General features: G+C 45.9%; 1 protein-coding gene across 3 annotated transcripts; it reads right to left on the minus strand.

Moving 5' to 3' along the window:
- Positions 1 to 1,105: 1,105 nt before the first annotated feature.
- Positions 1,106 to 15,540, minus strand: aars1 (alanyl-tRNA synthetase 1). 3 transcript variants are annotated; one of them, XM_012818785.3, is made up of 22 exons: positions 15,428 to 15,540; positions 14,708 to 14,791; positions 13,375 to 13,542; positions 12,836 to 13,024; positions 12,325 to 12,470; positions 10,663 to 10,854; positions 10,218 to 10,362; positions 9,743 to 9,888; positions 9,423 to 9,531; positions 8,795 to 8,945; positions 8,215 to 8,339; positions 7,695 to 7,839; positions 7,100 to 7,278; positions 6,718 to 6,831; positions 6,273 to 6,479; positions 5,765 to 5,949; positions 4,972 to 5,080; positions 4,415 to 4,528; positions 3,944 to 4,063; positions 3,366 to 3,452; positions 2,901 to 3,014; positions 1,106 to 2,231 (listed from the first exon to the last, which is right to left on the minus strand). In XM_012818785.3, the coding sequence occupies exons 2-22, from the start codon at positions 14,771 to 14,773 to the stop codon at positions 2,052 to 2,054; spliced, it is 2,991 nt and encodes a 996-aa protein (XP_012674239.1). In that variant the 5' UTR covers positions 14,774 to 14,791; positions 15,428 to 15,540; the 3' UTR covers positions 1,106 to 2,051. The 3 variants fall into 3 exon arrangements, with proteins under 3 accessions (XP_012674239.1, XP_012674240.1, XP_012674241.1); XM_012818786.3 differs by having other exon boundaries at positions 14,723 to 14,791; positions 15,428 to 15,539; XM_012818787.3 differs by lacking the exon at positions 14,708 to 14,791 and having other exon boundaries at positions 15,428 to 15,537.
- Positions 15,541 to 16,241: the final 701 nt, after the last annotated feature.

Below are 16,241 nucleotides of genomic sequence, written 5' to 3' on the forward strand. Positions count from 1 at the left end.
GGTATGGGCTACATATCTGATTTGGGGTGTGGGCTACATATCTGATTTGGGGTATGGGCTACATATCTGATTTGGGGTATGGGCTGTGTTCCAGCCTTCACTGAGGAGCAAACATTAGGGGGAGAAATCTGCACACTGCTTAGACAAAATGAGTTATATGCTTACACTCCAATTAATGGTTTTGTGGCTACACACACTTTTTAATTGATTTAATTGGCTAGTTATGCTTTGGGATCACATACTCGTGCCTGGCTTCTTCAGATAAAGGAGTCCTTAAATGAGAGAAGAAAAAAAAAAGGAATTTAAACGATTAAAGGTTTCAATCAGGGTCATTTAATTTTTCTCCTATTTTCAAGTTGGCCCACTCTATCGGGGTCCAAATGGACTTGTTCCGCTCAAGAGGACCGTTCTACTCTACCATGGCATCCACTGACAACCCAGACTGTACATATCCTCACTGTTAACGATGATGTTATTACTGCTCTTAACGATAATCCTCATTAGTCCTCTCGTGACTTATCAAGTCAGTGCTTTCACCATCCCTCTTTTGAAAAGCTCCGATCTCCATAAATGTGTAATTACGGACTGTTTTTATCTTATGCTATTGTAAAAAATAAAAGCAAAATGGAAAGAAACATATGGTCCCCTTTCTGTTGTTTACAGGAAAAAAATTAGCACTTGACTTAATAATGCATTCAGAATCTGACTTGTATATACTTTAAATTCATCAGATCTTAATGGAAATTCCTAATCTTGAAAATTAGATTGCATATACTCATGCCAAAGTAAACAATAAAGAATAATAAATGCTAATCCCCCCCCCCCAAAAAAAAAAAATCACCACTGATTTATTTCACAGGATCTTGAAGTTTTCATGAGCTAATCATAAGATTTAGAGTCTTTGTTGAGAGATAATCAGATTTTCCGGTCGCCCCCAGAGTTGAGGAAGTTCGCTTCAGTGAGGCGACTGAACAAACCCCTCCCTTCAGGGCTATATTAGTCTAAATCAGCATATGGCCAACACAACTCAAATGCAAAGACACACGACACACACACACACGAAAATACACACACACACACAGACACACAACGACACGCGCACACACACCTTGACCCGTGGTTTTATTCCAGAAAGTCAAACTCCTGCAAACATTCAGAGTCTGCAAATGTTCTTATCCACTGGACAACCATGAACATTAACAATTTGTTAACGTACAATAATCCCTTATTTATTAATTCAATTTTTCTTACATGAAATGACATGAAAAAAAAGGGAATGGCTCATGTTGATGTGAAGACTATGTTACAACTAGTGGCATGGTTATGCTCTGCTTGATGACTGAATCAGTATTATAATGTCTACTGGGACCCTCACATTACGACCTCTACGTCCTCCAAGTCCACAGACAGACACAGGAAGAGCTCGACAAACACAATGTCTAAGAGTCTAATGGAATAGAGAACAGGCTTCTATCTCGTTACAAGGAGTTTCCATCATCAATGTTTCCATCATTAGCCTGGTGCTCACAGTGGCCTCTGTCAGCTACGACAGAAGTGGGCGGAGAGAGATCATAGATCAGTTACTCTGCAGCGTGACTCTGCACCTGTCAATCAAAGTTTTAGAAACCAGCCAATCAGAGGGTGTGATGTATTATGGCAAAGCCTTCTATGTGCGTACACGGGCCAATGAGAGAGCTGCTTAGACAGTGGTGGTGGTGATGATGATGGGTAGTGGATGAGGTCATCTTAACATGCACACATCTGTTCAGCTAGTGGAGGCGGCAGCAGCCTGGGGAGGAAGTGGGCAGGGGGGGTTTGGGGGGGGGGGGGGGACTTGGCTGCTGGCCTGCCTAACCACGCTCTTCAGTGAAAGGGTCTGTACAGTGTCCTGCCTGAAGCACCCAACTCAACAGAGATGGAGCACTCCAGTTCATTAAGGGGTTTCTGGGGTTGTGTAATGGTGGACAGGTATTTCTCCGTCTTCCTCTCTCTCTCTCTTCTCTTTGTTCACCAGTACCCAACCCCGGTGTTGCTTATTCACGCCATCCTCTCTAGTTTTCGCCCAGTTTGAGTCGGGCGAACTCGTTGGCCAGCTGCAGGGCCTCCTGCATGCAGTGGACGTTGCGGCCTGTGGCCTGGGCAGACATGTCCTTCCCGCCGCCCTTACCGTCCATGAGGGGGCACACTTCCTGCACCCACTCACTCGCCTTCAAGCCTTGACTGGCCACCTCCTGCAGACCAGAGAGAGAGAGAGAGAGAGAGAGAGAGAGAGAGAGTGTGTGTTAGACATACATGTGGAGAGACAAAAATTTAAAAATTTTGAGAAAAGGGGGAATAAGATTGAGATAGAGAAGTAGGGGAAGAATAATAGACAGTGAAAGAAGCAGAAGATGAAAGAAAGAATGAAGGAAGGGAGGAGAGAGAGCGACGGAAAGTTAAAGACAGTTGCTGTCACCATTTTGCTGTGTTCCAGAACTGTTCCAAAGTAGTTCTAGAACTATGTTGGGAAAGATAAAGAGCTCTTTGTTCTGTTTTGATAGCTGGGTTTGGAGAGGGAGCACTGAGAGCACTGAGACTGACACCGCAGTCTGATCAAAGCAGAGATGGGCACCTCAGATCTCTAGTATTTTAAACTTCAACATCTGCAGTACAGGATGTGAGTGGAACAGAGCACCAGGTTTCTAAAACCCTTGACGAGCCCAGAAGTTAGCCCAGCAGGGTGGTGGCACCCCTAAGGGTATTTGGAGGGTGGCACACCTCGGGTATTTGGAGAGTGGCACCCCTGGGGTATTTGGAGGGTGGCATCCCTGGGGTATTTGGCCTTGGAGGGTGGCAGCCCTGGGGTATTTGGCCTTGGAGGGTGGCACCCCTGGGGTATTTGGCCTTGGAGGGTGGCATACCTTGGGTACTTGGCACAGGCAGATGATCTTGCCGGCATCGGGGTCCACAGTGAAGAGCATAGCGGCGGTCTGCGGGGAGCTGCTCTTCAGCAGTTTCAGGGACTCATTTAGAGCCTGGGGAGGAGAGATGGACAGTCCCATGACAGGGATGGGGAGGATTAAAGGTCAAGAAATTAACCTTTGTTTAAGCCATTCAGGTCATCACTAACCATATCATTACACCGGTTAATACATTTACCAGAGAACAGAATTCCATCACACTCACACACAAGAGTCATTGTGAGTGTGATTGTTTCAACCTTGTTTCAAACCTCAGGCCCATTTTAGTCAATTGTAGATTTGTTTAGGAATGTTTACATCACGGCCGCATTAATTCTGACTCATCAAGCAGCATACAGGAAACATAAAATTCATGTAGTCATGGCAGGAGAGGCTGGGGTGGGGGGGGGGCTGTTTCTGTGTCACCTTGGCGGAGGCTCCACTCTCGATCTCCATCACAAGCAGAGGCTGGTTAGGGCTGCTCTCAATCAACTCCTTTGTCTTCTCTAGAACCTACAAGGAGAAATGGAAAAATGACACTCAGCACACAAACCTCCTCGACCAATCACGAGACTAGGATGCTCCAGTTGAGCAGAGCCATTTAAGGGCAGCAGAGCCATTTCAGAACACTTTTCAGTTCCCGCCTATTTTAACTGACAACATTTCAAAACTCTTACATGACTTTTCAGGGACCTTTAATTAAACTTCACAACCTACAAGTACACAAAATTGTGCAGTTTACTCCACAGGTGGGGCCGAATTATTGAAGGAAAATGAAACATCCTTTTCCATTCTTTCTCCAATAGGCTAGATAGGCTGTATCAATTGAAGAGGGACATTTATCACACTTAAAAATTCACAATTCAAATGTCCAAAGCTAATGTAAAAAAGGGTGTCTAGAACCACAGAAGGATCTATGATATGAAGTAGACCCACGCCAGACGGCCAGATGTGCCCTCGACTCACCCCTCCCCTGCCCCTCTCAATCCGTCTCCTTAACTCACCCTCTTCTGCACGTCGGCCTTGCTGGCGCGGTCCAGGTCATCCATGGTCTTCTTCAAGCCCTTCAGGGTGTCCCTCATCTCATCTTTCTGCCACTGTGAAGTGACTGCAGTGCCCAGAGACTACAACACAGACAGACAGATGGAGAGAGAGAGAGAGAGAGAGAGAGAGAGAGAGAGAGAGAGAGAGAGAGAGAGAGAGAGAGAGAGTGAGATGGAGAGAGAGAGTGAGAGTGAGAGAGAAAGAGAGAGAAAGAAGGCAGAGAATGAGCAGAAGAACAACTTGATTTTTCTACAACAGTTAGAGGGAAAATTATGTGCAATTTCATTCCGACTAATAATACTCCTTCAAATGTTAATTATATCTGTACCTCAAATGACCAACTCTCAGACACTCCAGTGCTGGTGACTGCACACTGAGGAGATATTTCTGGACGTGTGATGTCTGCTCGCTATTAGGAGTCACACACTCACCTCAGTCATGTCAGCGATCTCCTTCTGCACGTCCTTATTGGGGGCAGTCTGAGCCTTAACTTTCTCTGACATGGCAGCCAGACTCTGCCTGAGAGCGTCTGCTTTCCTCTGGGCCTGTCACACACACACACACACACAAAACTTACAGAAACTGCCAACAAAACAAAATCTAAAACTGGCAAGCTAACTCACTAAAAGCCAACAGAACTGTCTTGCAAACACTAACAGCAGCACAGTTGGCACTGGAAAAAGCAAGTTTGCTTGCTAACTGGTGTATTCTGGTGACATACATGTCTTCTGTAAAGACTCTTCTTACAGATTGACCTCTGTCCTTCACATTACCACATGCCATCAAAATGAATCTGAGGCTGTTATACAGACTAGCTACTTACAAATAAATACCATAAAAAAAAAACAGCAAAGACCTGCATAAGGTGCCAGTGAAATGACAGGGACAGAGAGAGAAGGAGCAGAGGTCTGTAGAAAGACTGGCTGATACAGAAATGGCTTCCTCTTAGACTAGATTAAACGACTGTCTGTCTTTCCCTTCATCCAACCTTCTGTGCCTCCGCCCCCGTCACTGCCACGATGCGGCGGACGCCCTTGGCGATGGCCTCTTCGGACACGATGATGAAGGGGCCTGCGTGGCCAGAGTTCTGCAGGTGCCTGAGGTCAAAGGGGAAAGGTCACACAATGAGGACAGGAAAAGAGTGAGTGAAGATTATACGCCCTCTCAAAGTAGGTTTTTCACAGATCTCGTCACAGGCTGTTAGAAATTAAACTATAAAGCTCCTTTTATCTTTAAGGAATTAAGGCTTACCTACAGACACAATGTCAATGATAAACCAGTGTTAACTTTATGGAACAAGTTTACAGACATTCTATGAGGCCGAGGATAGAATGAAGGGGAAATGGCCTTGGTGATAAACAGTTCAATCACTTCAGCTCATTAAACTAGGCACTGCTCAGGCGGTTTTGTTTGTTTACTTTTTTAATTTATAATGAAACATCAGAAACAGTGGAAAGGGGCAAAAAGATGGCAATACTGGAATACTAGCAAACACTGATGTGTCCAAGATTTAGATCATAGGTCTCACAGATGTACTCTTTGGATGAAAAAAAAAATACCTATACTAATACTAATACCTTTCAATCACCTCAAGACTAATGTTAATGAACCTCTGGAATGATTTAAATATAGTATACGTTGTCTGGTAATGTGCATTCATTAACATTAGTGTGGAATCTCCAGCTCTGTTGTTAATGCTGGTAACCAATGAAAAGTGCCCTCCAGCAGTCAAAGAACTGTTACAGCCATTTTGTTTTACAGCTGCACAGCGTTCTACTCACGTTCCACCGCAGAACTCAATGGAGGTGAGGGAACCGGCTGGGCTGTCAGGGTCAGAGAGCAGGTCAGTGACGGGGATGCCGATGGACACGACTCGCACAGGGTCGGGGTAGGTCTCGTCAAACACGGCGCGCAAGCCCTGGATGGCCTTGGCAGCAGCCAGAGGGGCCTCCATAGCATACACAGGCTGCAGGGAGGGAGGGAGCAGGGAGGACAGATAGAGGAGGGCAGAAGGGAGACAAATGTCTTTAGACAACTGGACACAAATTGTGCAAATAGATAAAAGCAAAACAAGATTATATAGTTATATATATAATATAACGTATATATTTTGCATACATAATACATTATGCACATACATAATTTGTCCTCATAATACATTAAGGGCCTACATATCAGTACATACCTATCTACAACCCACCTACATAGCTAACCACACCTACAGCCACTCAACCCCACACAGACCCACTCCTAGCCCCCAGACGCACACAGTGTGTGGTGACCTCTGACCTTGTTGTCTCGGATCAGGGCGCAGGCGATCTCCTCGGTGCGGCGCACTTCCCCGGTGGTGAGGGCTCCTTTGGCGGTGAAGTCGAAGCGCAGGCGGTCGGGGGCCACCATGGACCCGCGCTGGTCCGCCTCGCCCAGGACCCCCCGCAGGGCGAAGTTCAGGATGTGTGTGGCGGTGTGGTTACTCATGATGGGCCTGCGACGTGCCTGGGGGAGAGGGGGGTGGGGGGGAGATGAAGGGCAAGGGACAAAAGTGTGTGAGGGACAAAAGTGTGTGAGGGACAAAAGAGGAGGAGAGTGAAATTGGATTATCACTCATACTACAGATACCTATTCAGAGTATTGCAATTAATTATAAGGCACACACACACACACACACACACACACAGACACAAAGACACACACACACACACACAGAGAATTAAAACCCAAAGAGATGACTCACCTCATCTACGTGTAGAACGAGGCGGTCTCCGACTTTCAGTGTGCCGTAGACAGTCCCCACATGCAGCACGAAGCCTCCCCGCACCTGTGTGTTCTTCACTGTAAACTCCATCTTCTACAAACACACACAGAAGAAAGACTGTTTTTTTCCTCACATGAACACAAACATTATGTAGAAGTGTGGCAGAAATCTATTGACATCTACCACAAACAAACACACACACATCAACAGATGGAGGTATCCAAACACAAGGAGACACTCACACACACACACACAGAAACTGAAACACAGTCAGACATCCAAGGACACAAGGAGACATACGCATTAGGACACTTATAATGTACAGTCAGTCAGTCAGTCAGTCAGTCAGACACACACTTACATCCTCAGCAGAGTCGTTCTCGCGCAGCATGTATCCCTCGTCAAAGGTCTGCCCACCCTGCTCGGCGTAGAAAGACGTCTGGTCGAGCACCACGCCACACTCCTGGCCTGTGGTCACCTCGTCCACGAACGTCCGCTCACGACGCAGAGCCAGCACAGTGCTCACAACCTGCTCAAAGTCTGAGCACAAGAACACCGCTAAATATTACTCACACACTCACAGACTCCAAGTCCCAGAAGAATAAAGAATATGACTCAAACACACACACACACACACACACACACACACACACACACACACACACACACACACACACACACACACACACACACACACACACACACACACACACACACACACACACACACACACACACACACCATCTCAAGGCCCAATCAGGAACACAAGGAAGGAAGCCTGAGCTAACTACAAGTATGGCCACGTCTGTATGCCAATGCTCCAGTGCTCCCTTGAAGTTCTTACGATGCTGTTGTTTGTCCTACTCTGTACTCATCACACAGGCAACTACTGACTGGAGCTCTACTAAGCCTGAAAGGCCTCAGGAACTGTTGATTTTGAATCCATCGCCACGCACCGTAGCTGCCGCTGTCGTCGGAGTTGTAGCGGTACTTGGGGCTGTCGTCCGTGGCTGCGATGCCCTTGTTGCGGAGCTCCTCGATGGCGTAGATGTCCAGCATGAGGTGGTCCGCGTCTCCGGAGCCTTTGCCCTGGGACTTAATCTGTGTTTGTGCATAAAGTATTAGTGTTTAGAACGTAATAATAATAATAATAATAATAATAATAATGCATTTTATTTGTAACGCACTCTTCATTCAGAAGAATCTCAGAGTGCCAAAATCCAAGTAACATTGCGAGTAAGCAAGACAAGCTGTACTACTGTTCTACTGTCTCGTTGTTTTTGTGACAATGACAAATAAAGTACTTTGAACTTTGAACTACTGGCCCTCCTACAGCTGGCAAGGGAGACTAAGGCTTCAACACACGATAAACTGTTTCAGCAGAGGAATGATTTAGCAACTGCATTTTGTCCCATGAAACACTCCTCATTTCTCTTTCAGTCCTTTGTTTTTCTTTTTGTCTCCGTCCCTCGTTACCTGAGCGGCCTTCTTCTCCTCCTCGAAGCCCTCGATGTCCACCCCCATGCCCCTCTCCTCTGCGATCAGGGCTGTGAGGTCCAGGGGGAAGCCGTAGGTGTCGTACAGCAGCCAGGCCGTGTCTCCTGCACAGGGGGGGGGGGGGGGAGAGAGAGAGAGAGACACACGGTCACATTCCTTAACCAGGGAGCAGGTGGCACTTCAACAGACTGTTTACGGGGTGCTTTGCCTCCACAAATGAAAATGGGGCTCACTGTAATGTGCGAGATACTTCATAATTCATGATAGAAAATTATGTTTCTAAGGCGATAAAAAAAAAGATTTTTCATAAGAACCGTTGGTATTAACAATTCAAAAATGCTTTAATATTTCATATTGTCCACATCTCACAGCCTGAATGGTGTTTAGCATAAGTTCTATTTCCAGCACTCAGCTGGCAAAACATTTGTCAGTATTTGCATATTCTTGTGACTTGGAAATGGCTTCCAGATAAACTCATTAGCATTCAATGCTAGCATTCAGTGCTGCAGCAGCTGAGCCCAAAAGCCTGTGAGTTGCTTTGAGTGCCGTCGTATTTCACCTGGGATGGTGGTGCTCTCTCCCAGGCTCTGGATCTTGCGGTCTAGGATGCGGCGCCCTCTGCTGAGGGTCTTGAGGAACTGCACCTCCTCCTCATTAATGATGTCCTTCACCATGTCTGGGTCCTTCTTCAGCTCTGGGAAAGCATCTCCCTAAAAACAAAACACACACACAAACACACACACACACTTAGCCAATAATATCAAAGCTCACGAAGGGTGGAGTAGGGTCCAAAAGACAGGTGTAAACTGCGACAGAACTACTCAATGTGTCAGATGTTGTAGAATATTCCTGTGATGGAGTGCAGTCTCTATTATTGAGCATGTGCTCTGACTGCCATAGCAACAAGCCTGTCTCTAAGGCGCTGTGGACAGGGTGCAGGTTTGTTACATCATAGACTCAGGTTCGAGGTCGGGTGGGACAACTGCTCAACTCTCTAACATTCTCTAACACAAGTACTGTCTTAAGAAACCCAAAACCTTGGGGAAAATGTAACAAGCTTCAGGTGACAGCAACAGCTAACATGAAATACAGAAAAGGAGAAAAAAAAGGGAAAAATGACAAAGACAACAGAAGGGACACAATGGAAAAAAAGACACGAAACCAAACGAACAAGAGGGTTCTCTCACCAGTGATTCGACCACCACGTCCACCAAGGAGGCAAAGAAGCCCCTCTGAGCACCCAGCTTCTCATGAGAGTATCTCACCGCACGCCTCAGAATCCTCCTCAACACGTAACTGTGCGCAGACAGACAGCAGGGGTTAACACAAACACACACGTGAAGGCCTGGTTGATCTGATGCAACCCAGCAACGGCAAGATCAATTTATGTTCAGTTTTGCTCTCTCTCTCTCTCTCTGAGGTGCAAAAGAACCAATAACCACATACGCTGGTGCACTGGATACTCCTGCCAGCTCCTAGTAGAAAAGGAAAGGGAGCCGTGACTCACCCTCTGCCAGTGTTGTCAGGTCTGCCTCCGTCTGATAGGGCAATGGTGATGGTGCGGGCGTGGTCAGCTAACACACGGTAGGCCATGTCAATGCCATCAGTGTCCTCAACGCCAACCTTGCCGGTGTACGGCCTGGCACCAGTGCCCTAAGGACAGGAAACAAACATGGGGCTTTCAGACAAGAAACATCAAGAGGGAATCAAACAGTTAACACACCCTTTAATTACTAGATGTGTTCAAAGTTACCATCAGAAGCTGAAGAATTAAATATTTTTCAAAATAAAAGAAATACTTTAAATTACTTTAAAACCAACCTCTATACTTGTCTACAGACACCAAACTAAGGCTACATATTTGTCATTCTCAAAATACTGTCTACAGAATGTTGGGTTGGTTGTTGGTGATAGCCACTCATAATGCTGATCAGGTTGGTCTGGCAATGTAGTTGCCATGAGAGTAAAGGTGGCACCCTGACCTTCTGGATGGCCTGGAAGTAGGGGACGAAGAGGTCCGTGTCGTAGTTAGACATCTTATTCTGCAGCACGGACACCAGACGCTCCAATCCCATGCCAGTGTCAATGCTCTTCTTGGGCAGAGGCTTCAACTCTGTCTCGGACTCCCTGAAGAACAACAATTAAGCGGCAAAATTAGGGCGGATGAAACTCTGTGCGTGTGTATGCGTGTGTGTGCATGCATAAGTGAGAATGTGAATGTGTGAGAGGGTGGATGTGTGTGAGTATTAAAAAGTGTGTGTGTGTGTGTGTGTGTGTGTGTGTGTGTGTGTGCAAATTCTCACTGCACAAAGTAAACAGTCCCAAAGCATTTTCTTCAGAAACCAGTTTCTGAAAAGGATCAGGTGAAATCAGCTACATAATCATTTCCTCTAAAGTTCAAGGGTGAACACAAACTCCTGTCCACACCTGTTGAACTGGATGAAAACCAAGTTCCAGATCTCCAGCACGTTGGGGTCATCCATGTTGACCAGGTGGGCGGCATCTCGGCCCCCGATGCGGTCGTAGTGGATCTCACTGCAGGGGCCACAGGGGCCCGTGTCCCCCATCTCCCAGAAGTTGTCCTTCATGCTGCCAGGAAGGATGCGGCACTCCTCCATTCTGCCGAAAACAAAGAGAACACATGGAGCAAGAAGTGAGACAAGTGAGATGCAGGTGAGATGACTGTGAGATGTAGGTACAATTAGATAAGAGACAGGTTAGGCACAGGTGAATAGCTGAGAAGTTCAAAACATTTTTTTTTCTTGAAAGGCCCCACTCCACACACACACACTACTCCTACCCTGATGTTAAAACACTGTACAATTCGTTATCACATACTCTTGTTTATAACATGGGGCCTGTCCATGTGCCCTGCTCAAAGGAACGTGTACACACACACACACACACACACACAACATGGGGCCTGTCCATGTGCCCTGCTCAAAGGAACGTGCACACACACACACACACACACACACACACACACACACACACACACACACACACACACACACACACACACACACACACACACACACACACACACACACACACACACACACACACACACACACACAAAAACAGAATGCTGGCCTACAACCAGTTCTTCCAGTTTATAATCAATCTAAATAATATTATTAAAAAAAAAAGAATCAATAAAGAAAAGTGCATTGCCAGTGCTACTCTGAATAACTTGCCCATGCTGTCAAAGCTGTCAAAAATCCACCAATCAGATGAACATCTTTTTTCAGAGGCACCACCAAGACACAGACAAGATGTTGACAAGTGTGGAAAAAACACAGGTAGAAAGGCGAGGAGCTGCCTCTGTAGACACACAGTACATGCTTCTGTACCCCCAGAGGACAGTATCAGTGAGGATGCAACACTACCTGCCCTGAGGGACAGGGTGATGCAGGGAGGGAGAAACATTACATGAGGGAGTTAAACAGGGGAGAGGAAGGAAGGAGAGACAGAGGGACAGAGAGAGATGGAGAGGGGGACAGAGAGAGAGGGAGAGGGGGACAGAGAGAGAGGGAGAGAGAGAGAGAGAGAGGGAGAGAGAGAGAGAGAGAGAGAGTTAAAGAGAGGAGAGGAAAGAGAGAGAGAGAGAGAGAGAGTGCGCTCCTGAGACACAGATCACCAGGAGAAAAATAAGTGTCTGGAGGATTAGAGGACAGAGCGGAACAAAGCAGGAGATCCCCAGAGAGACAATCACTTAGGAATGAAAGTTTTAGATCTTAAATCACAATGATGACATCTGGACCACACCTGTGACCTATTGCTCCCATTAACTGTGTCTAGATTTGACACATTAAAAAAAAGCTACGGTAGAGAGAGCTTGATTTGATTTGCAGAATGAGAAACCAAATTACTGAGCTCTAGATTATAGCACATTTCTTGTCATTATTATAATGAGAAATGTCAATGGGACTTGGCGTGAAACAAAAATGAACTTGGCGGAGAAAACTCCACGTTGTGGAGTTCTTTGCCTCCATCTCGTCGAATATTTTCTTATAACACCCTGGCGGCCATTATCCCTTGGATACTACAGCTATGGTTTACTAACTCCATCTTCCAATGCAGACTCACCCCAGGTCCAGCCAGATCTGTTTGCACTCCAGGTCAGGCTCCAGGCCGGCCTCGGCGTGGCCCCCGAAGTAGGTAACATAGAGGCGCTCGATGGGGATGCCCAACTCCTGAGTCAGCAGCTCCATGGCCATCTTACAGGCCAGTTGCTGCAGAGCAGACACAAGCCACCAGCAGACAAGGAAAGGAGGAATAGAGAGGAGAGGAAGAGAGAAAGGAAGGAAGGACTTGGTTAATTATAGACTGACTGACTGACTGACGCGCACTCTCTTAATGGAGCAGATAGCGCGGAATGCAAATGCATCACAAAATAAATGCTGAATAAAAACAAAACAAAGAGTATACATAAAAGGCAACTAAAAAAAAAAGTTAAACAACATTCAATAAGAATTCCCAAACATCTACCTCTAGACAGATATATAGTTTAAATGCAGTTAATGGGAGAGTTTATAATATGCCAGGCTCTGTTAGACTGCTGTTAACCAGCATCTCCCCTCAAAGGCCTAACCCTTACCTTAAAGTAGTCTCCAAAGGACCAGGAGCCCAACATCTCGAAGAAGGTGTGGTGGTACACGTCCTTCCCCACGTCGTCAAGATCGTTGTGCTTGCCTCCAGCACGGATGCACTTCTGGGTGTTGGCAGCGCGGCGCAGTCTGGCCATGGGGTGCGACGGGTCGATGGTGTTAAGAAATATGGGCTTGAACTACAGGTGGAACAAAAAAAAAACAGGCTCATTCTTTGGTCTTTGATAGAGTCGGACACCATCTTGTAAAGACCTCTGAAGACCTCATCCGCTTCTTCTGATCTGACCTAGTTTCAATTCCCCATAGTGAAATACTCCAACATACAACCAAAGACAACCATTCAGGTTCTCATTCAGATAAATGTGACAACAGTGGTATAGCTTGTGCCAAACTGTTGAAATCAAGTCTCCATTTTATAACTCCCTGCACCGTCTTGCAGCGCAGGCCCAACCTACCCATAATTAATCTGCAGTCAGCCTTTCTGAAGGGCTCATAACAGCTGGCTATGTGTCATGATAGCAGGGCTCACCTGGTTCATGCCGGCGTTGGCAAACAACAGTGTGGGGTCGTCCAGAGGGATGGTGGCGGACGAGTGGACATACTGGTGCTCGTGGCGCCGGAAGAAGTCGATGAACTTTTCCCGGATCTGGGCTGCAGTCAGTGAAGAGTCCATGATGAGAGGGCTGCTAGCACGTGACTGTGAGGGGGGGAAAGCACACACACACACACAAAGGTTGAGGACAAACAGTTGTACAATAACCATCAGGGAGACAGAGGCCACCAGGTGCATTGTGTGCATTAATAACAACAACTCAGACTCTAATTAGTTCAGCCAAATACCAAGAGAGTCACCAAGTTAGGAAGGGATGCAGCATCTATTTGGCAAGGATCCCTGCCCAAAAGCTTATACGTCCTATGGTCCTTTTAATATGTCTGTCCACACCAGATGAGGACCATATCCATTCCACAGTCACAGTATGAAAGAGGACCTGTTGATCGGATCATCCTGATTGGTTCACACCTTCTGTCCAAACAGGCCAAACCTCATGTTTTAAAGACAAAGGTTAGGCTACAGCTTAGTGGACCGAAATGTGCCTGAGGTTAAGAAGGTGAAAACCTAAACCGCTGTTCTACATGAGGAATCCTAGAGCTGCTTTTCACCAGCACAGCCACTAACATTTAGGAGAATAAGAACTTCTGTATTAGTATTGACTAAATGTAAAGTATTGACTGCATGCTGTGCTCTACACTCCACAAACCAATCTGCAGAGAGTCTTTCTTGTGGGGTTATTTTTCCATCACCCTATCCTCTGATGGTCCTTATTCAGCAGTCTGCCTGTGTGCGCCAGGTATCCCCCTGGAGCAGAACCAATGGAATGGTGTAGCTTCACCAAAGATGAGCGTCCTTAGGGAGAGGTGTGCAAAGTAAACAGGCCAGGTCCCCTTCCTACCTACCGCACCCCCTGCAGTGACAACCTCCTGCATGCAAACAGCAACACACCCTCAAAACAACCAGTCACGGCAAGCGCAGGCTGAAATTGCCAATCGTTGCAGAAAACCAAAAGGTTTTTCGCAGTCCTCACACTCCTTAGTATACTGTGATCAACTCTCAATGCACTCTCAGCAGATTTCAAAACGACCAGGGTTGCATTATAGGACAGCAAGACAATTTCATGACTTCTCATAAAATAATAATAACAAAAATCCACACTGGGTTAATGTGTCAGGGGCTCACAAACTCAAGCACCTGACTTCACTGCAAGTACAGTCAATTCAAAGCAATGCAGTCTATTCACCACAACCTTACAAACTGACTAAGTGGTCAAATGCAACTACGGTTTCTCCACAGAGACTCGCAGGACCTGTGAAGGGTTCACCTGACAGCACCCGAGAGCTTTGGCACATAAAACAGTGAGATGCAGACCCATCAGCGACAGCGTATGCACCTATGGTGGGCGAAGACACAAAAATGCTTAACGTTATACCAAACTATGACAACATAAAGTCGTTTTTCAGGCAGAATCGTAATGCACTTCATAAAGATAATAGTAGCTTGAGAGGTAAAACAAATAAGAGCGCATTGGTGTTAATGAACAACCACTGAGAGCTATTTTATGATAACGAATTGCATATGAGCTGACTGGTTATAGCTCACGTTAGCTATTTAGCCTAGCCAAATCTCATAGCTTCCGTCAGCTAGCTAACTCAGTGACAGCTGACCGACTGCTAAGTATGGGACGGAAAGCTTGCCTGTTCCGTATCAACAACACTGGCACATTGAACATACAGCTTAACTGGTTAACACCTAATCACATTCATATTAGGGGGGGCAGACAGCAGTGAAAGCTCGCTACCCATCACAAAGAGCACCTGGTGGCACGAGAAAGCGCTAGCTAACTTTGCTAGTAACTAAACACTGGTCATTCATTGGAGTTAGCTTCGCAGCAAGCTAATCGTTTAAGGGGGTTTAAACGGAGTGGCTCAGCTCTTAATCCCCAAATTTATAGATGGAATAAATACTGCGATATCAGGTACTATGAAAGCCAATTCTACAATGGTCCAAAAATCACTGTCGTACTCACAGTAGTTAATCTTCCCGACACTTCTTTCTGCAGTCACACTGCTTCCCCACGCCGGTGCACTCAAAAAGGGACGTACATCGTTTACCCACGCAGAAATGCCATTGGTCTGTCAGTGACTGCGCCCGAAGACGACTTTCCTGATTGGTGAGAAGAGCTACCCATCTAAACAGACCCGCGCCCAGGGTATGTTACTTTGCGCACACACAACGTGGAGTTGGATGATGCAATAAAATAGTAACAACTCATCTCATGATTTCTGTAGCATGTGATGATGTTTTGTACATTATCTGTACATTATACAGTACCTAATCTGTACAAACAGATGTTTCCAAGAAATTACAAAGTAAACAATCTAAGGGAGTTTTTGTGCAGTCACTTTCTTGGGTTTGGCAGCAGAGTTGTTAAATTACCTGGTCAAATAAAGTCAGTCAATCAATGAATCCTTTTAGGACAATGTCTGATGCGACCATGCTACATATATTTTGTAAAACGGGTCTGACATTTTTTTTAATGTTTCGAAATCATAATATAGGGACAGTGTCTGTTAACTACATTAAACATCAATACAGTCCCTTACTGTGTAGGCCATCGTAAAATAAGTAAATAAATCAGATTAAAGTGTTAATTCAGCCCAACTCCACCCACTGCATAATTCTTAAAGATGCTAAGAAGAGGACACGGGGCTGAGAGGGGGCAGGGCGGGCAGAGCCATACATTAATTATTGTTTTTATAAATATGCACAATATTGTCAATATAAACACCATTATTTATGTGTTTCATCATAGTTCAGTCATATAATTTAGTTCACAGCTC

Source organism: Clupea harengus, chromosome 3 (genome assembly GCF_900700415.2).
Source record: "Clupea harengus chromosome 3, Ch_v2.0.2, whole genome shotgun sequence".
Taxonomy (NCBI): domain Eukaryota; kingdom Metazoa; phylum Chordata; class Actinopteri; order Clupeiformes; family Clupeidae; genus Clupea; species Clupea harengus.